The following is a 24,476-nucleotide window of genomic DNA, read 5'->3' as shown; positions in this document are numbered from 1 at the left end:
GCATTGTGTTGATAGTGAATGTATTAGTACGTTTTCTGCTTCTGTAGTTTTTGATGACGATACTGGAAGACAGAAGTCCCAGTGTCAAGTCAGCAAAGAATGCTGCTGAATCTCTGATGAGAGGACTGAGCCCCCAGGAGCAGAAAGGAATACAGAACCAGGTGGCTCAGCTGGACCGCCGCTGGGAAGCCGTCTGCTCCACATCTCGGGACAGACTGGATGTACTGGAGGAAATGCTGAGTCTGACAAAAGACTTCCAAGATCTGCATGAACCATTGACAGCCTGGTTGGAGTCTGCCGAGAAAAAGTTTGCCTCTTTAGAGCCATCAGCCATGGACACACAGGGAATTGAGAACATTATCACTGCACTCAAGGTAGGAAATGTTGCTTCTTTCCTCAAACAATAGTTTTGTTTAAGAACGTGTTTGATATTAAATAAATTTATATTTCAATTTGTTTGACAATTTTGATGTAGGACATGGAGATGGATGTTCAGTCAAAGACCGACCAAGTGAAAGATCTAGCACTTAGAGGAAAAGATCTCCAAGATTTCTGTAAAGGTACACCCAACTCAAATTTATTCTTTACAAATGATGACACCAATTTTTTCAAACTTCCATGTAGTTTCTTCATACATGTACTGTATATTGAAGAGTATGTCTTGGAATTTCAATTTTTTAACTTGTAGGCAATGACGTGAAAGCTGTGCAGAAGAAAATTGACTCAGTGCAGGCAAGATTTACAGAACTGAGAGAGAAAGTGATCGATTCCACAGAACAAATGGAGGAAGCACTACCACTCGCCAAAAACTTCAATGAGGCCCATGCAGAGTTCTTAGACTGGGTCTTGAAAACTGAAGCTCAGCTCCGCACCAAAGAGGCCACTGGTCAGGAGGCTGAGGACCAAGTGCAGGTGGGTCAAAGTTCACAAAGTTTGAAGATATCTTTATAATGACAAAAGTAAGATATAATCTTGCACTGAATTAGTGGAGGTATTGACAATGGCTACTGTAGATACATGTACATTTGTGTGTGTTAAGCTGAGAACTTGAAAGGAAACCATGAAAAAGGGACAATGAAAACAAAACTTTATAATAAACTATTTCTGATTTGTAGAAATTTATGGAGAAGCTGCAGGATGTACAGCCAGTTCTTGAGATTCTGAGGGAAGACGGGGGTAACCTGGCTGATCTGGCCCCAGGGGATGCTGGACTGAAGGTGGAAGAGACCATGAAAAAGGATCTCCAGCGTTATGACACTGTCAGTGACCAAATTCAACGCAGGTCACAGAAAGTCTCCAAATCCAAGCAAAGGTCATCTGAGGTACATGATTAACACTCATAGCTTCATTGCTGCTCAAGAAATGTTTGATTACTGATATCGGGTATGAGCTGTGATGTACATGTATGTGATCATGAGGAATATGCAATATTCGTAACATTTTCAGATCGTTAGTAATATTGCTGATCTGCTGGACTGGTTTGGAGATAAGGAGAAGACTCTAAGGAATTCTCCACCCATCAGCACGGAGCTCGACACTCTGGACAAACAGCTTACTGATGTCAAGGTAATCTGAAAGTAGAAGAGAAATTTAATAGAATATACAGTGTACATGTATTCATTTTAATTTGCAAATCATGGGGGATGTTGCTATCGTATTATGCTTTTATTTTTGAAGTACTTGCAAGTGATTTTTCTTGTTTTTCAGGGATTGAATGAGGAAATTACTGAACAGAAGGGAAAAGCAAGAGACTTGATTACTAGGGGGAAGAAAATGATGAGGGAGAGTTCATTGGAGGATGACCCCAGACTGCGTGAAGCAGTGGAGGATCTTAAAAATAAATCTGACTTAGTGTGGAAAATGGGCCAGGAGAAACAAAGGACACTAGAACAAGCTCACCCATTGGCTAAACATTTCTGGGAGACAAACAAGGATCTATCTGATTGGTTAGAAGAGGCTGCTGTTGTCGTGGCAGACTTAAAAGTTATGTCCATTGATGCAGAACAGGTCAAAAAGCAACAAGAGCAAGTCAAGGTTGGTTGAGACACTTTCATTACAAACATACAATGTAAATGTAGATTGGAGACTTTTTCAAAAGTAGCACAAAAATGTAAATGCTTGATATTTAGAATATGAACATCTTGAATGGTAACATAGAGTGCAATGGTGTTATGAAAACATAATGAGAATTGTTTTCTTAAATATACTTGTATGTAGAGGATGTATTAATTTCAAAATGTTTCAGAATAAGAGTCGTGATAAATATTTAATTGGTAAGATTGCCATCCCTGTAGGTTCTGAAGCAAGAAGTTCAGGACCACAAGCCGGATGTCGACCGATTGAACAAAACAGGAAGTGCTCTCATTAAGATCTGTGGAGAGCAGGAGAGCTGTCAGGTCAGGAAGATCATGGACAATCAAAACGCCAAAATGGAAGATGTTAAAAACTACCTCAAGGACAGGTCACTGTCCATAGATGAAGCTCTCCAACAGTCGGCTGAAGTAAGTTTTGCAGAGTTATTTCCCCTCAGAGGTCCATCTTTGTAAATTTAAAAAGTCCTTAGTGTACCTTCAAGATTCCAAATCAGTTGTCATAGATTTATTTTTAGTAAGCTTCATTTTGAAATTGGGAAGTGAAAATGTTTGTGATCATCTCTAATCGTGTCTCATTTATTCCCCTTAGTTTACCGACAAGCTGGAGGACATTTTGGATACCCTAACAGCCACACATGAGATGGTGGAGAATGCAGAAGCAATATCTGCCCATCCGGACAGAATCAAAGACCAACTGGCTGAAGTCAAGGTAAATCATCACATTACAAAAGCACTAGTGTTACAATATTCACTCTCTGTTACTAAGTTAAGGGGAGTTTTTGCCAGTTAAAATGTTGGTATTGTTTGTTGTTTAGGCCTTCATGGAGGATGTGGATTCCAGACAGTCGGCTCTGGCCTCAATAAAGAACAAGGCAGAGGAGCTGATCAAACAGGCTGGAGACAAGGAGGACACTGCAGTGCAAGGTACGAAAACTGTTAATGTCGTTAGTATCGGAAAGGAGGGGTATTTATAACAGAATAGATGATGCAGAAGACTTAAATGTGGAAATTAGTGTATCTCTGTATTTTGGTATTGCAACTAATTTGAAAATTCTAAATGTCTGTCTATAGATGTGAAGACGAAGTTGTCGGAGCTGGTTGGGCTATATGACAACATCTGTCAGCTGTCTACGTCCCGCAGTAAGGACTTGGAGGATACGTTAGAAGTGTCTGAAAAGTTCTGGGAGGACTACAACAGCCTGTGTAACACTGTCAAAGATCTACAGGATCAGATCACCTCTCAGGAGCTGCCCGCCCTGGAACCTGCCATCATCAGGGAACAGCAGGACTTCCTAGAGGTAGAGCATTCCTACATTACATTAGGTGGATATCTGTACTTGTATAGACTTCCTAAGACAGCTGGAAGAGATTAAAACCAGTGCTTCTTGTGTCACCTTTGTTGTCTGCAAACAGAAAAATATGTGTCATTATATGTACAGTGTATAAATTCCGGAGAAAACTTTTCTGTACTGTGGAAGTAAATTCTTTTCCAGAATCTCAAGGAGGAGATTGAGGCCACCCAGGTTGATTTAGATGACTTCAATATAACCGGAGAACAGTTGATGACAATGGTCGGTGACCCAGAACGACCTGAGGTTCAGAAGAACATGGAAGATGTCAGTTCTCAGGTTGGCATGGTGACAGAGAAGTACGAGCAGAGAGCCAGGACTTTGGAAGCAGCCTTGGAGAAGGCTGTTCACTTCCAGGATGAACTCATGGTATGTATTAGGGAATGCAAATGTCTTCCACTGAAACAACAGGTGTTTAAATGTGCTGTTGTTTCTGATTTAGTCAAAATTTGATCTGCTACTGTTCAAATCATAAAATGATGTTGAAATGTTGGCTAATAATTTGAATTTCTCCATCAGAAAATCCTGGTGTGGCTTCAGAAGCGAGAGGTGCGTCTCAGAGAGTTTACCCCTGTGGGTTCTGATTTTGACACCATCAAAGTGCAGTGGAACCAAGTCAAGGTACTGTAATCACCAATATCTTCTTCACATTACTCGGCATTTATGTACCACATCTTTTAGAAAAATGGTAAAGACTTGTTATCATACAGTGGAAATGCAAAATCTTAGAAAGTTTGATGAACTCTATGGTCTTTTTTTTTCTTCCACAAGGAACTGAAATCAGAAGTAGAGCCCAAGCAAGTAGACATAGAATCACTCAACCAGAAAGGTCAGGAAATGACCAAGGATGCACAGCCGACTGACCAGATAGTGGTGAAGGAACCTTTGTCTTCTGTCAACAGGAGATGGGATAACTTACTGGAGGGAATTGGTGAAAGACAGGTGAGAGAGAGAGGTGTACAGAAATTCTCTGGAATGTACAATGTAAATTTCAAAATAATCCAGAAGTACATGTAAGTTTTCCTCGTTTGTTTTTGGAAGATTTCTTTTTTTAAGACTTTTATGATGGATCTTCTCTTTCAGCGTAATCTACAAATGGCCATGCTTAATGTGGGACAATTTGAGCATGCTTTGAATGAGCTTTTAGCATGGCTGGATAAAACCGACGAGACCCTGGATGATATCTCTACATCATATGGAGATCCTAAAAAAATTGAAATTGAATTGGCCAAACTGAAGGTAAATCATTTGTCTCTCAATGTAATTATATTTTTCAAATTATGTATGATAGATGATATTTTAAGCTGATATGACATGAAAATATGTAGACAAAACACATATCTCTCTGGAATTTTGAAATGTAATTTGTTTTTTACTCAGATTGTTCAAAACGATGTGGATGCTCACCGTGACAGTGTGGACTCTGTGAAGGAGGCGGGAAAACGAGTGCTGGCAACGGAGCATGGAGGTGACACGCCAATTAAACGGAAGTTGGGAGAAGTCAATGAACTGTGGGAGAAAGTACAGCAGAAATCTGCCAGCAAATTCAAAACAGTGAAAGATGCACTTAAGGAGGCCAAGTCCTTCACCGGAGAGTTACAGGATCTGTTGTTGTATCTTGCCGATTTGGAGGGAAACCTCATTTCATCCACTCAGATTGGTGGGCTACCAGAGACTGCGAAGGAACAGCTTGAGAGGTTCATGGTAAGTTTAGTGCAGACCTTGGAATCATTTGCCACAGCTCATTAGCTCAAACTTTGACATGCATTGTAGGATTCACAATTTTTTTGTCTTTAGAACCTGTATGAGGAGCTGAATCAGACAGATCCAAAAATCAAGAAGACTGTAGCAGACGGCGAAAGTCTGATCAGTAAAGGCAAGGATGCCTCCTCCAACCTCATCAAACAAAACTCAGAACTGCTTCAGCAGAGATGGAAGAACATTCAAATGAGAGCTGCAGACAAAAAGGTAAGCCAAGTCTTTACTTTGTTATAGCTTACATTTGGCAAGAGTTGGTTATTTTCTATTTGTTAAAATGAGTATGCTCATTTGGTAGATATAAGCACGGGCTTAGTCATTTGTCTTTTTTACTTTGGATCAGTAATTCTATTTATCTGATGTTTGTTTTTAAGAAAAAGTTAGAGGATGCTTTACAACAAGCTGACAATTTCCATGTGGACCTGAACAGCTTCATTCAATGGCTGACAGAGACAGAGAAGACACTGAACAATTTACAACCTGTTAGTCGTTTGTTAGAACACGTCACACAACAGATAGAGGACCAAAAGGTGAAGAAATCAGCAATTTATTATCACTAACTCAAATTTCAAACCCGACTGCTATCAGCTGTGCTGATTCATTGCAACTTCTCCTATCTTACCAGGAATTCACCTGTGTGGGCAAATGGAAATGGTCTCACTGATTTGTTTAATGATGTTTTACACAGATTCTACAGAAAGACATTAGTCAGAATAGAGAGAGGATGATAGCATTAGACAAGACTGGTACCCACCTGAAATATTTCAGTCAGAAGCAGGACGGCATTCTCATCAGGAACCTCCTGTCCAGCATCCAGCATCGCTGGGAAAAAATTGTCTCCCGTAGTGCTGAGCGCACCAGACATCTAGAGAGGGGCTACAAAGAGGCCAAGCAGGTGGGCCATTCATTGTAAATTCGACAATGAATTTTTAAAACAAGTTTTACATGTAGTTTGTTCCCTCATTTGCATTTTAAAGCTATACAATGATAGTTTTTGGTATGAATGTATTTTCTAAAAATTGTATCTGTTTTCCCGTTGGTGTGATCCATGCATTTTGTGATGTCTTTCTTGGCCCGCTTACAGTTCTTTGTGATGTGGAAAGATATGATGGAGTGGATGCAGCAGGCCGAAACTGTGCTGGACTCGGACACTTCCGTCAGTAATGACCACACGACTATCAAGACACAGATCATTAAACACAGGGTATGAATGTGGAAGTCTTGATAAAGTGACAAGACATTGAACTATCTTCTACATATATACTGCTTCAAAAATAGAAATTTAATGTTTATGTACATGTAATAACAAAAGGTGATTTTGAATTTACTTTTGTTTTGAACATAAACTTTTCATTTTTATAGATAAATTATTGATACAGAAGTTGTAGAAATAACTTTGGTTGCATACTTTAAGATGTCTCTTTTGTGATATATGTTTAATATGGAGGTTGCTAACATGTACACTTTATTATGCAGGAATTCCAGAGGAGTTTAGGTGCTAAACAACCCATGTATGACAGTGTTAACAGAATGGGACGCTCCATGAAGGACAAGAGCCCCGAACCAGACCGAACGGAGATTGACAAGAAACTGGGTACTCTGAAGTCCAAATGGAACTCTCTCTGTGCTAAGTCAGTGGACAGGTAAGATGGATTTTAATACTTGATATATTCGAGAAGACATGCTACACAGAAACACATACATGTATAATTATCTGTAAAGATGACATTTCACAAATACAAATGATTGTTTGAAAAATTGTATCCCTTTGAACTAAAATTTCGTCCAAAACATGGTAAGTTTTCTGTCCCGCTCACTCTGACCTTTGACCTTACAGACAGCGCAAGCTGGAAGAGGCCCTTTTGTTTGCTGGTCAGTTCTCTGAGGCTCTACAGGCTTTGCTGGACTGGCTAGCCAAAGTTGAACCCACCTTGGGAGAGGACCAGCCTGTATATGGAGACATCTTTACAATCAACAACCTCATGGAAATTCATAAGGTCAGTTAAATGTAGATTACATGTTTGTGTGTTTTCTGTCAAGTCTTCAGGGAGCCAGAGTTGCTCAGATAAGAAGATATTAACAGTTTCAGGGTAACAAATAGCATCACAAGATGAATCCAACTAGATCTCATTGATTAATTTGTTGATGCAGTAAAAACCCTTGTTGCAGAATATTTGCGAAACACCCTGATGATTTATTTTTGGGTTTACAGGCATTCCAGCTTGAATTGGGAGCTCGGTCCAACACTGTGACTTTTGTCAGGAAGAGAGCGAAGGAAATGCTGGAGAAATCCGAGCATGACATGACACAGCAACAAGCTGAGCTTATAGAACTCAGCACGATGTGGGACAGAGTGTGCAAGCTGAGTGTGAACAAGCAGGAGAAGCTGGAACAAGCTCACAAGCTGGTCAGTGGCATCTTATTTAATTTGCAAAGATTGCGAAAATTTTCTTCATGCTTCCATTGTTTTGATATAAACAAATGAGACCTTTGTTCCTCATATTTATACCCCCCGCAACAAGTTGTGGGGGGGGTATACTGGAATCGGGTTGTCCGTCTGTCCGTCCGTCCGTCTGTAGACGCAATGGTTTCCGGACTCTAAAGCATTATCCTTTCCACCTACCGTCACCATATCATATATATGGACTACCCATGGGATGAAGATGTTCCCTATCGATTTTGGGGTCAAAAGGTCAAAGGTCAAGCGCAATGGACATCGAAGTAGCAATATGGTTTCCGGGCTCTAAAGTGTTATCCTTTCCACCTACAGTCACCATATCATATATATGGACTACCCATGAGATGAAGATGTTCCCTATCGATTTTGGGGTCAAAAGGTCAAAGGTCAAGCGCAATGGACATCGAAGTAGCAATATGGTTTCCGGGCTCTAAAGTGTTATCCTTTCCACCTACAGTCACCATATCATACATATGGACTACCCATGGGATGAAGATGTTCCCTATCGATTTTGGGGTCAAAAGGTCAAAGGTCAAGCGCACTGGACATCGAAGTAGCAATATGGTTTCCGGGCTCTAAAGCGTTATCCTTTCCACCTACCGTCACCATATCATACATTTGGACTACCCATGGGATGAAGATGTTCCCTACCGATTTTGGGGTCAAAAGGTCAAAGGTTACACGCACTGGACATCGAAGTAGCAATATGGTTCGGTTTGTCATGCCATTTGTTTTTTACACTCAGAAAAGAGGTAGTTTATACCTATTACCAACACCCTTTGGGAGATTGGGGTAAGCGGGGAGTATTCTTAGTGAGCATTGCTCACAGTACCTCTTGTTCAACTTTTTTTTGACATATAAGGTTAAAGGTCACTTGCATGTCAAGGTTTTTATCAACAAATGAAATACAATGAAACAGCTACGGTTTATTATGGTCAGAGTATTAGTGAGTGTAAATATTTAAAGATAAACATGTGTAAGAATTCCTATTGCTGAGATTTCAGTGGGCGTATAACAAGCCTCTGAAATTTCAAAACTATTGGAGAGACATTTTTATCATATGAGGTTATCCAGATTTTGAATCCGGGATGTTTAATTTGAAAACTAAAATCTAGATTTAAGAATTTGCAAGGTGGGATATTGCATAAATCCAAGATGGCTGAAAATGCCTTAGAAACTTTCAATGTAATGCTTTGGATTTGTAAAACTGGATTTTGAATTCAAGTCTGGTTTTATTGCAATTAAACACAGTATAACTATAGATTAAAGATCAAAAGTCATTCCCTGACATCAGATTTATTGTACCGCAGGCTGAAGACTTCCACCAGAAGGGTCAGGCCTTGTTGGATTGGCTGTCGTCTGCTGAGAGACAGCTGAGATACCGAGGCGCCCTCCCTGAGGAGGAGCTACCACTCCTCAAACAGATCGAGGAGCACAAGGTACGTGTAACTTGCACACTCTGTGTCACCTGAAAAAGTGTCTGTTTTGTTTTTGTGTTCTCTGGACACACAGGGGCAAGGTGGTCATGAGGATTTTTTCAAGGCGAGTCATGATTTTTACTTGAGTTCAGAACACCTCCATGGACTCATCACTTGCGGCACCTTTGTATCCCAAATGAATTTTCCACGTATAGGACACAGTCACTGCATTTTTGTGACAACCCTGCAGGATCATTTTATGCTTCACGTTTTCATTGATTCGATTTGATGAGAGACAGTAACTGATGGAGGTTAAGTTCTTGGCAGGTTACATGGTTTCTTTAGATAATTGTGATACGGAGAAGATAAATCTGGAAACAAGGCAATGCTTTGATTTTGTTTGAATATTTAGAGACAACTGTCATTGGAAGTGATTTGTTTATTATAGAATTGATTTCAGAGAATTACACTCTGTGTGTTCTGTTTCAGAAATTTGAGGAAGACTTGATGAGACAGGAGGCTAAGTTGAGAGAGACCCTCAGCATCGGGCAGGATATTCTAAAGAGATGTCACCCAGACGCTCTAACCACTTTGAAGCACTGGCTGTCTGTTCTGAGAGCTCGCTGGGAAGAGGTATGGAGAAGATAAGAGTTTGCATGTAAAGAACAAAGATGGTCTTGAATAAGGATCTTCAACTCAAGAACTCAGAAACCATAGTAACTGTAGCACAGTGTCACTGATGTTTTTGTTTTACTTCCTGTTCATGTTTGGGTGTAATGGCTTTCCTTCTGTTCCAGGTGACTGCTATGTGTAAACAGCGTGGCATCAAATTAGCAGAAGGTCTTCAGATAATGAGACGCAACAACGCGATTTTAGACGACCTGCTGGCCTGGCTGAATTCTGCAGAAGGCACACTGATGGGTCTGGATCAGGAACCGATTCCAGGTGACATCCAGGTCATTATGGATCTCCTTAAAGACCATCAGGTAAGGCTCCAGTCTCTAATAATATGAGACTTGGGATAAGAAGAATATGGAGATGAATATTACGTAATGATAGGTGGAAGAGAAGTTGCACAAATTATTGTGATGAGGATATCAGGTTGAAGATGGTGCAAATGAAGTCTTCATTGTAATGGAATTATTTCTTTTCTCGCGCTGCAGGATTTCCAAAATGATATGTCCTCAAAACAACCTGATGTGGACAAACTGACCAAAGGTGATCGTAGAAGAGGGACGTCAGTATCGGAGCCTGTGTCTCAGATCCCAGTGTTAAAATCCTCACTGTCGGGGAGACACACCCCCATCAGGACTCCAAGGTAAGATTTTATTGATAGATTGAATCAATGAAGAACTTCATCTTAATAAAATATATTACAATGTATGTATTTGAGATGAATCGCCTTTATCCAAGAAAAGCTTATTTTTTGGGCCTTTCTGTGATTCTGGAAAGGCCAGTATTGTTATCTCTTATCCTGCTTGACACAACATTGTATTATTTTGTTTATAGAAAAGACCCTAGTGGAAGGAAAACCCCCGAGCCTGTGTTCAGGAACCCCAGAGTGGGGGCCCTCTTCATGAAATGGAGGACTGTATGGCTGATAGCCATGGACCGAAACAGGAAACTTCAAGATGCCCTTGACTACCTAAAAGAGGTAATACTTCTCATAGTCATCTTTTGGTTTTGATTGAAATTATATTCATTTAGTTGTATCAAAGTACAAATTGATTGGAAACAAGTTCTTTCAGCTTTCTTCTATTCTTTTTTACCCTCTGCAGCTCGACAAAAATTGATGCACATGATGCAGAGGCTTGATCAAATTTTTGCAAGGGTGTTCAAATTGCATATGTACACATATTCCTGTAGACAGTGCCGATACATTATTTGTACCCTGTTGTTTTGAAGGTTGAGAGACTGAAGAACTTTAAATTTGATGACTGGAGAAGGCGGTACCTCCAGTTTATGAGACATAATAAATCACGAATCATGGACATGTTCCGCCGTCAGGACCGAGACCGGGATGGCAGGGTCACCAGGAAGGAATTCATTGACGGCATCACTGCCACCAGTAAGCTGGGTTTCATTGAACAACTATCTACCTAGCACTTAATGATAACAAATGATTAGCTCCATCTAGAATTTGTATCATTTACCTAGACTTATTGTAAAATCAAGAGCTATGAGGGGGGGGGGGGGGTTACAAAAATATTTTCTGTACCTTATGTTGATGTGTTATCTCCATCAATCCACTGTACATGTTTTCAATTTCAACAAAAGAGTCTTGCTTTCTTTTAGGTTATTCTTCCTCATAAATCATTAAAATGAATTACTAGTAGTTATCTCACTACTGATGTAATAAATTATTCATTTTCCTTGTACTTTCCCAGAATTCCCCACAAGTCAGCTAGAGATGGAGACGGTTGCCAACATGTTTGACAGAGATGGCTGTGGTTTCATCGACTACAAGGACTTTGTCAATGCCCTCAAGCCAGACAGGGAGCCACAGAAACCCATCACAGACTCTGAGAAAATTACAGACGAGGTCAAAAACCAGGTGTCCAAATGTACCTGTGTCAAACAGTTCAAGATCCACAAGATTGGAGAAGGGAAATATAGGGTATATACACTGCTAAAATGTCCTATATATGAATTATTGGAATGGATGATTAATACCCTATAATTTAGAAAAAATTGTATGGACTGATCACTAGTGAAATGATTTGACTGAAGTACCATTATTTTACTTCATAGCATGCATTACATCTAGCGTTAGGTTTCTCTTAACAGGCGTTGTAAATGTGTGCATTTCATCTTTATACCCCCCGCAACAAGTTGTGGGGGGGGGGGGGGGGGGGGGGGGGGGTATACTGGAATCGGGTTGTCCGTCTGTCTGTCCGTCCCTCCGTCCGTCCTTCTGTAGACGCACTGGTTTCCGGACTCTAAAGCATTATCCTTTCCACCTACCATTACCATATCATATATATGGACTACCCATGGGATGAAGATGTTCCCTATCGATTTTGGGGTCAAAAGGTCAAAGGTCAAGCGCACTGGACATCGAAGTAGTAATATGGTCTCCGGGCTCTAAAGCGTTATCCTTTCCACCTACAGTCACCATATCATACATATGGACTACCCATGGGATGAAGATGTTCCCTATCGATTTTGGGATCAAAAGGTAAAGTTCAAGCGCACTGGACATCGAAGTAGTAATATGGTTTCCGGGCTCTAAAGGGTTATCCTTTCCACCTACAGTCACCCTATCATACATATGGACTACCCATGGGATGAAGATGTTCCCTATCGATTTTGGGGTCAAAAGGTCAAAGGTCAATCGCACTGGACATCGAAGTAGCAATATGGTTTCCGGGCTCTAAAGCGTTATCCTTTCCACCTACAGTCACCATATCATACATATGGACTACCCATGGGATGAAGATGTTCCCTATCCTATCAATTTTGGGGGTCAAAAGGTCAAAGGTCAAACGCACTGGACATTGAAGTAGCAATATGGTTTCCGGGCTCTAAAGTGTTATCCTTTCCACCTACAGTCACCCTATCATACATATGGACTACCCATGGGATGAAGATGTTCCCTATCAATTTTGGGGTCAAAGGTCATGCACACTGGACATCGAAGTAGCAATATGGTTTCCATTTAAATTCTTTAATGGCTTTTTTCATCGCATGGAGATACTGTGTTCCTAGATACCTTTTGGATCATAATACTGAAGTTTTACCTATTACCTACCCCCTTTGGGAGATTGGGGTAAGCGGGGGGTATTCTTAGTGAGCATTGCTCACAGTACCTCTTGTTCGTTGTTAATTAATGGCAATGATTTTTCTTTCTGACAGTTTGGAGACTCCCAGAAGCTGCGCCTGGTGAGAATTCTACGCAGTACTGTGATGGTGAGAGTAGGTGGTGGATGGGTGGCCCTAGATGAGTTCCTAGTCAAGAACGACCCCTGTCGAGGTAAAGTTTACACCAGATATTGTCGCTTCAAAGTAGATGATAAATATCAATCTCTTTAGTGGAAAATATTCTCAAGGAACTGGGATTTTCTATGAACTGAAAATGTAAACTTCAATTGATGGTTTTTAAGGAATTACAAGTTTTTTTCATAGTAAGTTTCACTTTTGTATCTCTAATGTATTCTAAATGCTATTTTTGTAACAGACATCTACAGTGTATTTGTGATGCAATATCATCATGATTTTGGTTTCATGATTCATATCATGTTTTTATACCAGAATATAAACCTACAGATAGTCTAGGTTAACAATGTGTTAGATATTTTCACAGCCTTTTTTTTCCATAAAGAAACAAATTGTTTCCTTTCGTTACAGGGTCTTGTATTGAAATCACACTATCTAAGTGGCACCAGACATTTTAATTCTTAAACTGACTTTTTGTGTATCTTTCCCTTTGGTTTTTGTAATTGAAACACAGACTCCACCAGCAATATGTGTGTTCGCAATTTAAGTTACATGCTGACAAGTTAAGTGCTTTCTGTTAAAGTCTTGTCATTTTGTTATAATAATAATGAATTGGTTTTGTCAGATTTAAGTAAACATTTTGAGACGTGCCCAGCATGTGAGTAAACACAAGTTTCCGTTGCCAACAAATTATGTTCCTTTCCAGCATCAATTATTTTGGGAACAGAGTTCTGTTTTTATTTCATGGAAATGGGATTCTTTGCATCCTTGTATGTTATATGTAAATATTTTTGCAGGGTTATTTTTCATTTCATTATGTGTATTTTTTAATTTTGATTATTTATTTATTCTGGGTTACTTGAGGATTTTCATGGTCATAATTTTCCCCCCCATATATTCATTTTCAAACATTCACACAAACATCAGTTGCTCTCGTTCATTCGTAATTTTGGTTTTCCATGTGTCTGTCTTTTTTTTTTTGCTATAGTAGGTCTCCGAAGAAGAAACCGTTTTCAGTTTAAGGTTGTCATGACACCAGAACAACTAAGTATGAACTGCAACTGTTGCCTAGCAACCCATTGATGCTTTCTTTGTTGTTCGTTTATTTTTACTGTTGTGTTTTTATCCCCTGTTTAATAAAGCATTATATTGCCGTTATTGCATCATGTATATTTATAGAATTTCAATTCCAGAGAAGGTGTGATTCCCAATATGATGACTTTTAACAATTTGTTGTTTGAAATTTATGTGCATGTACTTGAATAATGTTCCAAACTAGATATATAACTTTCACCCTATATATCTAACAATCTTAAAGTTATAAGTTGTCATATTCTGCTAAAATTTTATCAGTAAGCATAATTATTCAGCTTTGATATAAGACTGCCCTGAAAAGTTAGACAAAGGACTTACTTATCATTTTTTTTTTTTTAGTTTGGACTTGAATTTGTTTAATATGATCTTGTACTTAAATTTGAATCCATCTTTCCACAAGTTAAGCCTTGAATTCACAATGTGAAATACATGCACATGTATGTATTGGTGTATGTTTTATATGATTTAAGAAACACACATGATCATTTACATTTGCATACTAGCTGCCGTTACACTTATCATTACTTATCAGTGATGTATGTTCTGCACTTGAAAACATTTTTATTCGGTTGCAGAATTGATTTACATCCATGTAGTACATATGTGTATTTTTAATTAGCATTTATAGATATTGTCATAGAGAAATTTATACAGGAGTAGAGTCAAGAGAAATAGACAAAATCAGCTGATGTTGAATGATATAGATTACCTTTGCATGCTCCTGAAATTAAGAAAGATGCAAGAATGAATTTGATGTGATTTCCATATTGTTGACTTGCTCTCCTATAACTAAGCAAAGCAAGCATCTTTATCCAAATGTGAGCTTCCCAAGTGCTACAATTTCAATCAAATGTACATGTATAGACATTCTATATGAGAAATACATAATATGAGATTATGTTATACAATGTAACTTACAATACTGTATTAAAGCTTCAGAAATTTCTGTAAATGAAACCTATTATTGATTTCTTTTACAGCTAAGGGCCGGACTAATGTAGAGCTGAGAGAGCAGTTCATTCTTGCCCAGGGTGTTAGTCAGTCCATGAGTCCATTCATATCCAAGAGTCCGAGCGGCAGTTCCCACTCCGGAAGTTCCTCCTACTCAGGAGCTTCCTGGAGCACGCGCTCGCCAAGCTCTGCCACTGGACCCATCACAAAGGTATTCCGTGCAGTTTGTTTACGTATTTTGAAATGTTGTAGGACTTTTCTAAACCAAAAGAAGTCCGTAAAACATAGAAATCATTACTGCGACTTACATTCAACCAGTCGATAAAACAGAAATTACTACCTTCACCTCATCTACAAAACGTACAAATCATGACTGACTTCCCTTTAAACAGTCTACAAAACGTACAAATCATGACTGACTTCCCTTTAAACAGTCTATAAAACGTACAAATCATGACTGACTTCCCTTTAAACAGTCTATAAAATGTACAAATCATGACTGACTTCCCTTTAAACAGTCTATAAAACGTACAAATCATGACTGACTTCCCTTTAAACAGTCTATAAAATGTACAAATCATGACTGACTTCCCTTTAAACAGTCTATAAAACATACAAATCATCAATGTAACCTGCCTTCGCCCAATTAGAAATTTAGGGAGCAGTTTACAATGGATTAATTTAACCTGGATTAATTTTAACCCACAAGATTTAACCCGCATAGTGTACTCTATAATTCTCAAGTGTGGATAATATCTTAACCCACTTCAAAGAATTTACAAAAATAAAATGCAACACACATCTGTAAATATTCTATTTATTTCAATGTTGTAGTACACATGCATGGTTTCCAGAACATCGTCACGCCTGTATGATTTAAGTCAGAATTCAGCTAAATGGTAATAGGTGCTAAAAAACTTGCATTACATTCATACTCACATTTGCACTTAAACCAGGTTAAATTAACCCACTTAATGCCCTAAGCTTGAGAAGTGGTTAAAGGTGTCGTGCAAAGGGGTTGCGAGTTCGTCTACTATTATTTGTGTAGACTTTAATTAATTTTGTAGTGTGAACCGGCCCTAAATTGTCCTCTTCACAAACACAACAGGTTACATTATCTCTAACTTAGTCACACCTGAGGATTTACAGAGTGCTACTCCTACAAGTAGATTGAAGTCGACATTATCTTTGTATGTCTAGTTAATATTTACTTGTATATCTTACTGGACATTGCAAGATTTCTCGAATCATTTGTGCTTCTACATCACGCACGTCATATGATTTCAGATCCGAGAAAGAACAGCTCATGCCACACCATGGCGACAGAACAGTGCCCGGGCAACCCCTGGTCCTGACGGTGAGGTCAGACAGATTATGACCAATGTGGACAGTACACCCAAAAGACCTCGATACATCACTTCCCCTCGAAATGTTTTCAGCCCAGGTGAGAAATTTCCTCAATACATCACTTCACCGCACGATGTTTTCAGCCCAGGTGAAAAAAAATTCCTGCATAGACCTTTAATTCTAAAAATCTTTTATGCATGTCAGGTTTTATGCACATATGTACTACAGTACGACTTATATATTCCAACATAAATGAAAAGTTTGTAATTTTCTTTGAACTTTGAATGATTAATCGCTACAAAAATCAACCCAGTCATGTTTTGTTATTTTAAGAAATAGATAAATGTTTAAGATTTGAACGTTTACTTCACCAGCTGTTCCTGGAAGTGGTCGATCAAGTCGAGCCAGTACCGGAGGCGGCAGCCGTCCCCCAAGCCGAGCTGACAGTGAATGTTCAGAAGTCAGTGAACCAGAGATGTACACGACAGTTCAACACGAAAGTAAATCCTCTGGTGGACGAAATCAAATTGAAGTAACTTACCAAACTCATGTTGTAAAAACAAGAACAGTAGGAGCTCCTTCTCCAACCGTGAAGGGCTCCAAAATACCCAAACCCTCATCTTCACGTAAAAAGTGACCGTGAGTGTTGTGTGATTTACTGAAGCATTCCTCTCCTGTGTTAAACATTACACGACAATCGGCGATACTCACGATAATCAAACAGTGGATTTCATATGCTTACTGTTCAGCGTTGCATATAAATTAAATTTAATATGGTGCTGTGCTTTAAATCGATGTTAAATTCTATGAAAAGCTTTAAAATCGAACTTCAATGTAGAACAGAATTTATCATGCAACTAAAGCATTTTGTGTTTTTGGTAGTTCTGTGTGTCAACGATGCAAAAAATTTGTTTTCTATGAATGTTACATGTATTTTGAATATCTGTGTCTGCCTTTTACACTAGCAGTGTGCATTTATATGTATATATGTGGTTGTTGATTCAACTTTTTCATGTTGTTCAATTTCATATAGGTTTATGTTTTTTTTTTCTAATTTTACACGCACATCAGAGCTGTTACTTTCTGTTTTGTTATTATCTACTTAAAGAATTTTTATACTTCTAATGTGTTGCCATAGGTTTTGTGGTTCTGTGATTCCCTTACTGATCAAGCAACACATATCATTTTTGAGACTTTTTGTACTGGTTATTGTGGTAAATATGTGTTGATATTTTTCACTTAAATAAGAACAATAAGAATTGTATTTCTGTTGCAAATTGTTTTTATGTAATGGTTGATTGCCAAGGAATGCTGAAACAAAAATACTAAACCCGAGGTTGGGGTGGATCGTCTTGCAAGTTTTCTAATTATGATATTTACGTATGGTGATGATATTCTTATGATTATTTTTGTAAAGCAATATTTGGAACTAAGAGTGTTGTTTTGATTATATATGATTTATTTAGTTTTGAAAATCAGAAAAGTAGCTACATGTATTTAGTTTTGATTCAATTGCACCATGGCAGTGCTGCTTTGAAAACAGTGCTGGCAAGAGAGAGATTGATTTCAATTCCCCACATACTGCATTCATTGATACACATGCATGCCATTGTATTCCAATGATCACTGCTTTTGTCAATTATAATCATCTATTTATTAGCGAATTGTGATACAGCTCTATTTTATTATGTATGCAGTCGCAATTTGCAATTTCATTTGTGTTTAATCATACGGTGTGTATTCATCATGATTATAAGATGTTTCATCAGCTATGAGGGGGGGTCATATCAAACTTTTGAACAAAGATAATGATTACTCCAATTATAAAACTTTAGTATTATTCTATGCTAATTCAAAACTTACAAGGGATGGGGAAATATATGTACATGTATGTACTCTGTGTATTTTGAAGTAACCTGTGATTTGAATGAAAAAGAAAATTATCAGTGATTCAGGTCTGCAGAATTCATTCATTAGCAAGACTACACTCTACAATGCTATGAAACAGGTTAGATGTATACAAGGTGTTGCTTAAATGCAAGTATTTTCAATAAAAACATATAGAATCTCATGTGTATTTTAATGTCTACTCTATGATGTTCAATAAGATGAAGATGGGGTTTATTAAACCAATTCTGGGACCCAGAGTTTGATTGGCCTTATTCTGTCTCTGTAAAACAGGAGTATATCTCAAGATTTTTGAGCCTTTAATGCAGAAATATTTATGTTTAAATAGTGTATCCAATCATTTTTGTACCCTACTTTCAACAGATTTGATGTTTACAAGGATGAATAACTTTCTGCTTGTATTTGAAAATCTCTCTCTCTCTCTCGTCGGCGCGGGTTCGAATCTCACTCGCGCTGGTAAGTGCAAAAGTTAACCAGTTTACTTGCGGAAGGTCGTTGGTCTCTTCTTACATGTAGGTGCATTGTATCTGGGTTCTTTCTTCCACCAATAAAAACTGGGCGCCGCCAGAACTGAAAAATTGATGAGTGTGGCGGAAAACAGCAAAACAATCGATCGATCTCTGACTATTTCATTATTTCAGATCAGTAGTGCCACAATCCTGACACAGACCTGACCAATTCCAGGAATGTTTCAGTCTCTATATGATGATGAAATCAGAAACTGTTGTGTAGAGGCCCCGATGAATTCATTTACAACTTCCCAGTGAGTAAGCCTCAGAACAGATGAACCAACTCTGACATTCAACGTAATCAAATTCGCGGCCTCAAATTTCGTATCGGTTGCAGAAACATAAATACCATAAATAATTGCTAATAAAAATATTGTTTCGCGTTATTATACGTTAAACCTACTGTTATTACATTTTGGTCTGCTTACTACGCATATTGTTCGTCTTATTGCGCATTTTCGCCGTTTTACATCCTGCTTCCGCGTTATTGCATGTTTAAAACATCGCACGCATTTGATTCGCATTAGTACGCCTTTGATGACGCAATAGTTCCAAGAGTCCATGATGTTAGAATAGGTCCTTAGTAAAGAAGCGACTAAATGCAAATCGGCCCTAAGGCACAAATATAAGTGAAAGTGCTTGCATTCGAAATTTAACACACACACACTCTCTCTCTCTCTCTCTCTCTCTCTCTCTCTCTCTCTCTCTCTCTCTCCAGTGATATTGGGTTAATAGATATAACTTTTATTTTGGATTCATGCTTGTTAAAATACATAAATCATAGTCATGTCGAATTTGAATTAACCGCCAGGAACGACATTCTGGTTGGCTAACATGGCGCCGATAAATGTAGTCTGAAATACAAGACATAAAATCAGCCATAGCTCATTCAGTTCTCCTTCAATGTGAATGACACTTTGGATATATGTATTTACAGGCATGGACTATTATACTAGAGGTGTTTTTTGATAATACATTTGTGTTTTTGGTACTTTTTTGGGGTGTTTTCGGGAACTACCAGGTGTTTACGGTAATTCCGTGGACCGCTATACATGGCCAACAGAATGTGAAAGATTTACAAGATTTTACATTATAGTGGGGACATATTCCTTGCAGATATTCTCTCTCAGAATGTGAAAGATTTACAAGATTTTACATTATAGTGGGGACATATTCCTTGCAGGTACTCTCTCTCAAAAACGTTTTGTTCACATTTCGAATGTGATAAACTTTAATAAGTGTCTTAAATTAGAAACTACCGGTACCTAAAATAGTACTTTTTTGACTAAACCATGTATTCCATGAGAAAGTCCTCATTAACAAGCTTTCGTCGGATTCTTAAGTGTGGACCTGTTTGGGGGGGGGGGGGTAAAAGGTAAAAATTATAAAGGTCCTATTGTTCAATGTCGCCTGGTCACTTATGCAAGAAACAGTTTCCCTATAAGGTATAATGATGTATATATACTGTTTGTGTCATAAGAGCATTTGAAACATGGACGTATACCCCTTTCATCGCGGAGGACAGTTCTTCAAGATTCCATGCTAAAAATCTTGTTGATCGAAAACGCCATCACACTAGGTATCTTGTGTAACCCGAAATGTTTATCTCCATCTCACGCATTCTCTCCGAACACTGTGTAGCCTATAACAAGAGTACCGCAAACGGTACATCATACGCCCGTCGGACAGTGATGTCAAAATTTCAGTGCATCCATAATGAGAAAAAGTCCAGGAAACGGGCCAGAAAAACTGCATCAATGCAGCTGAAACTTGTATTCCTCCGAGATGAAGCTTGTGACTAAATTTCAAGGGAATTATCTATATCTGCAACGAAGAAAACTCCGGAAAACTGTTTGACCTATTTTTAGCCCTAAAGTAGATCACGGTGCACCACTCCAGCTGAAATGCAATTTCGATCTTACGCTTCTTAGGTGAGAAATTGGTGACGACATTCCAACACTGTATATGAATATCTTACAAAAAAAGTCCGGAAAACATGATCTTGGACGGACTCAGAGACGAACAGACGCACGCTGATATGCAAACTAAACTTGTATTCCTCCGAGAGGAAGCTTGTTAATAATTTTCAGGGCAATATCTGTATCCGTAACGAAAAAAATTTCGGATAACTGTTTGACCTACTTTTAGCTTTAAAAGAGGTTAATGTGCACCAATCCAGTTGAAATGCAAACTTAATCTTACGCTTCTTGAAGGAGAAATAGTGTTCAAATTTCAACGTTGTACATGCATCCGTTACGAAGAAATGTCTGAAAAACATGACCTGGGATGGACACACGGACGGATGGACAGTGCAGTAACATGACCTGGGATGGACACACGGACGGGACGAACAGTGTGGTAACATACACGGACGGACGGGCAGTGCGGTAACATGACGACGGTCGTATAAAAATGGTCTCTTGGAATGGCTCACTGTATGGAATAAGCAGATGATAATTAAGAAGACTGTAACGGGCCCAGAACTCAACCGCATGTCTAATCACACGGACGAAAAAGGCTAAGCATATCATTCAATTTCCTTTGAACTGGACCACGAGGACCTGGCTCCCAGTTCGATGTCACTATGAAATTCGATGGAATCATTTTGTTTTCTTCAGTCTCTTCAATGACCTAGTCGACATCAGTTTTTAAAAACACAAATGTTTACATGTTTTATATATCTTTATGCACTATGCATTCACTTTCACCAACAACTGGGTCTTCATCACATGGTTCTCTACTCTCGTTGTTGCCATTAACTTTTATCTATTAACAGTATATATCGATTCGATCTATCTCAGTGAACTCGAAATAAAATACACCGAAGAGTCCACATCTGCTTCTTACTTAGATATTTTATTGAAAATAGATATCAACAACAACCTAACAATTAACTGATTTCAGTTTCTCCATCGTTAACTTCTCATATTTATGTAGCAATATTCCACTATCACCATCATATGGTGTTTATATCTCTCAACTAATTCGATTCGCAAGAGCTTGTCCTGCGTATGATCAGTATTTAAATCGAGGTAGGCTACTGTCAAAGATGATATTACAGAGGTTTTAACAGTCTCGTTTAAATAGGCATTTCGCAAATTCTATGGTCGTCATAAGGATCAAGTTTGCCAATAAAAATTGACCTTGCCAATACAAATTGTCATTGGGTCAAACCGTCGTAAAATAGCTGAAATATTACCAAAAACGGCGTAAAACTGCAATCAATCAAATCAATCATTGGGTCAAATGCTGTCTGACGTGTTTTATACAGATTGTTAGGCAGTTCTTGGCACACTGATGCTGACTACAGATTACTCCACTTACCTGATCAAGATATAGGGCTCATGGTGGGTGTGACCGATCGACAAGGAATGCTTTCTACTAAGCACCTATTTCTGGTTGGCAAATTAGATCGTTATAACGACCATAGAATTTGCAAAATGCTGGCTTCAAACGAGACTGTTGAAATCCCTGTACAATCAACAGTATTTGTCAGTAGCGTGCCTTGATTTTAAATTCGTATGCTGAACATACTATCGCATATTGAATCCGTCGAGAGACATATAAACCATATCCAGGTGATAATGGTATATTGCTACATTAGTATGGGAAAATTAGCGATGGAGAAGCTGAAGTCATCCCGTTTGTCATAAAATTGAGATGTTTGTTTGCCGTTACAATCTCTTCCCAGGTACATTGTATCTGGGTTCTCTCTTCCACCAATAAAAACTGGGCGCCACCATATAACTGAAAAATTGTTGAGTGTGGCGGAAAACATCAATCAATCAATAAAATATCTACTAGTAAGTATGAAGCAGTATATTTGTAAGAAATACGAGGTGTAGACTTGAACTTGAAAATGTTGGAATACAAGACTGAAGAATGTTGCTTGTAATCTCCGATGTGCATTGACCTCAGAGGTCACCAGTTCGGAAACAAGCGAAAGGGAGGCACTGAGCACGTGTTAGATTTGTAAACAATTTAACATGCCAATTGTATAGAAAATCACTACCAAAATTTCATTTGAGTTGCACATTTGCGTAATTATTACCTTCTAACACTTATAGTACTTCTTGTCATTCATGAAACGATGGAATATTTTAAACAAACGAAACGTGTAGTTATTCACGTCAGTTTCCATCTTTGTATATGTCGTCGGTCTCAGCAACCCGATTATGTTCGGCAATCATCGTTCCCATGTCCGCGTACATACGACGCAATGGCGGTTTAAATACGAAATGCTCATAGCAGGTATGCTCTCAAACAACACTCCCCTCTTTATTTTGCTGAATGTTTCTTCAGATCTTGGTGATTATATCAGTTATGCCGATAGGAGTTAATTGATGCATAATTGAATAGTTGAAAAAATGCCGTCAGTTACAGCTCATATTGCTTTAAGGAACTGGCGGCATGATTTGGAAGGAATATCATTTATGACCCGTGATGGTTTAAAGAGCCTGTGATAGGCAACATCCATAATCATAAAATTCAGTCTATATTCTGGTGTTGTAAAATTCAAGTATAGACTAGCTGTGGATTCTTGGAATAACGTATTTAAAACACTCAATGGAACAGAGTAAAGTTTTGTACGAATATGATGTGGACCTAATTGTCTGTTGACGCAAGGTAAAAGTGAATCAAAAGTGACATCATGCATACTTGGTCTTTTATATTTACGATGTCCATGATTGCGTTTCCGTCTTTGAGTATTTGAAAAGAGTCCCATCACATTGTGGACTAGAAAAAATTCCTACATGGTACATGTATACATTATCATTGCATCTATATGCATGGAGAGTTTTTAAATAGTTTTGCTTATGCAGCTTAAAATCAGAAAATGAAACTATTTCTCTACAACACTCGTATGAAGAGTTCATTTCTGTTGGTCTGCCTGGGTATGTTAATGCATTTATGCATGTTGATTGTTACATAAGAACATTTTGTATCATAACAACATGGCAAATACGTGTACATTTATGTGTTTCGATATGACGTCATAACATGGATCATGAATGTATCTGAATTAAACAAAAAAAATGCTTTCTTTGCTGTTTCATCGGGTGATGAAGGTAGCTAGCATTGCAGAAAAAATCATTACCCGTGTAAGCTGGTTATGTAAATAATTTTTTGGAATGATTGTTACCCTCATCACCCGATGAAACAACAAAGAAAGACATTTTATAGTCTATACTTATGTTTTTATGTATTGTTTTTAAAAATAGCATGTTACGTTAAACGGAGCAGCCAATGCACCCTTTGGTAATGATTACACAGACAGTTGTTAAAAAAACCCACCCGGATTGAACTAGTTTGCAACAAACATACATTCATTATATGATGAAAGCAATGTCAATTTCAACAGAAATATAAGAGAAAAGATTCAGTGAATGTTAATATTAGAAAATGAAAAAAAGATAACTATCATTACCTCAAGGGTAATAAGGGTTTATCAAAAGTGCTGCTAGAATCCTACCACTTTCAGTTAGAAGAAAGGTGAAGATAACGAACAGTGATCAATGTCATAACTCCTATTTACAATACAAAATAGAGAATTGGGCTAACACGGACCCCTGGACACACCAGAGGAGGGATCAGGTGCCTAGGAGGAGCATTAGCCACCTAAACACCAAACCATCTTCTTTTTTTTTACACTA

The 24,476-nt window shown here is 38.3% G+C and overlaps 1 protein-coding gene across 1 annotated transcript in view; it reads left to right on the top strand.

Annotated features, from left to right (window-relative positions):
- LOC125672416 (microtubule-actin cross-linking factor 1, isoforms 1/2/3/4/5-like) overlaps positions 1–18,476 on the top strand; it is a 91,592-nt gene extending 73,116 nt beyond the window's left edge. The window contains exons 54-87 of the mRNA XM_056163415.1: positions 48–374; positions 476–560; positions 689–912; positions 1,116–1,322; positions 1,447–1,566; positions 1,708–2,034; positions 2,295–2,501; positions 2,683–2,802; positions 2,909–3,017; positions 3,165–3,391; positions 3,587–3,811; positions 3,962–4,063; positions 4,214–4,384; positions 4,526–4,681; positions 4,823–5,146; positions 5,240–5,410; positions 5,575–5,730; positions 5,889–6,095; positions 6,285–6,404; positions 6,677–6,843; positions 7,038–7,197; positions 7,413–7,607; positions 8,969–9,097; positions 9,566–9,709; positions 9,874–10,062; positions 10,240–10,394; positions 10,586–10,730; positions 10,982–11,144; positions 11,464–11,693; positions 12,932–13,049; positions 13,638–13,670; positions 15,088–15,269; positions 16,346–16,502; positions 16,780–18,476. Coding sequence (XP_056019390.1) covers positions 48–374; positions 476–560; positions 689–912; positions 1,116–1,322; positions 1,447–1,566; positions 1,708–2,034; positions 2,295–2,501; positions 2,683–2,802; positions 2,909–3,017; positions 3,165–3,391; positions 3,587–3,811; positions 3,962–4,063; positions 4,214–4,384; positions 4,526–4,681; positions 4,823–5,146; positions 5,240–5,410; positions 5,575–5,730; positions 5,889–6,095; positions 6,285–6,404; positions 6,677–6,843; positions 7,038–7,197; positions 7,413–7,607; positions 8,969–9,097; positions 9,566–9,709; positions 9,874–10,062; positions 10,240–10,394; positions 10,586–10,730; positions 10,982–11,144; positions 11,464–11,693; positions 12,932–13,049; positions 13,638–13,670; positions 15,088–15,269; positions 16,346–16,502; positions 16,780–17,042 — 6,015 coding nt within the window. The 3' untranslated portion in view covers positions 17,043–18,476. The remainder of the gene's footprint in view (positions 1–47; positions 375–475; positions 561–688; positions 913–1,115; positions 1,323–1,446; positions 1,567–1,707; positions 2,035–2,294; positions 2,502–2,682; positions 2,803–2,908; positions 3,018–3,164; positions 3,392–3,586; positions 3,812–3,961; positions 4,064–4,213; positions 4,385–4,525; positions 4,682–4,822; positions 5,147–5,239; positions 5,411–5,574; positions 5,731–5,888; positions 6,096–6,284; positions 6,405–6,676; positions 6,844–7,037; positions 7,198–7,412; positions 7,608–8,968; positions 9,098–9,565; positions 9,710–9,873; positions 10,063–10,239; positions 10,395–10,585; positions 10,731–10,981; positions 11,145–11,463; positions 11,694–12,931; positions 13,050–13,637; positions 13,671–15,087; positions 15,270–16,345; positions 16,503–16,779) is intronic.
- Positions 18,477–24,476: the final 6,000 nt, after the last annotated feature.

The sequence above is a fragment of the Ostrea edulis genome, chromosome 4 (assembly GCF_947568905.1).
Source record: "Ostrea edulis chromosome 4, xbOstEdul1.1, whole genome shotgun sequence".
Classification (NCBI taxonomy): Eukaryota; Metazoa; Mollusca; class Bivalvia; order Ostreida; family Ostreidae; genus Ostrea; species Ostrea edulis.
The sequence above is the reverse complement of the archived record's forward strand: the minus strand, read 5'-3'. Positions and strand labels throughout refer to the sequence as shown.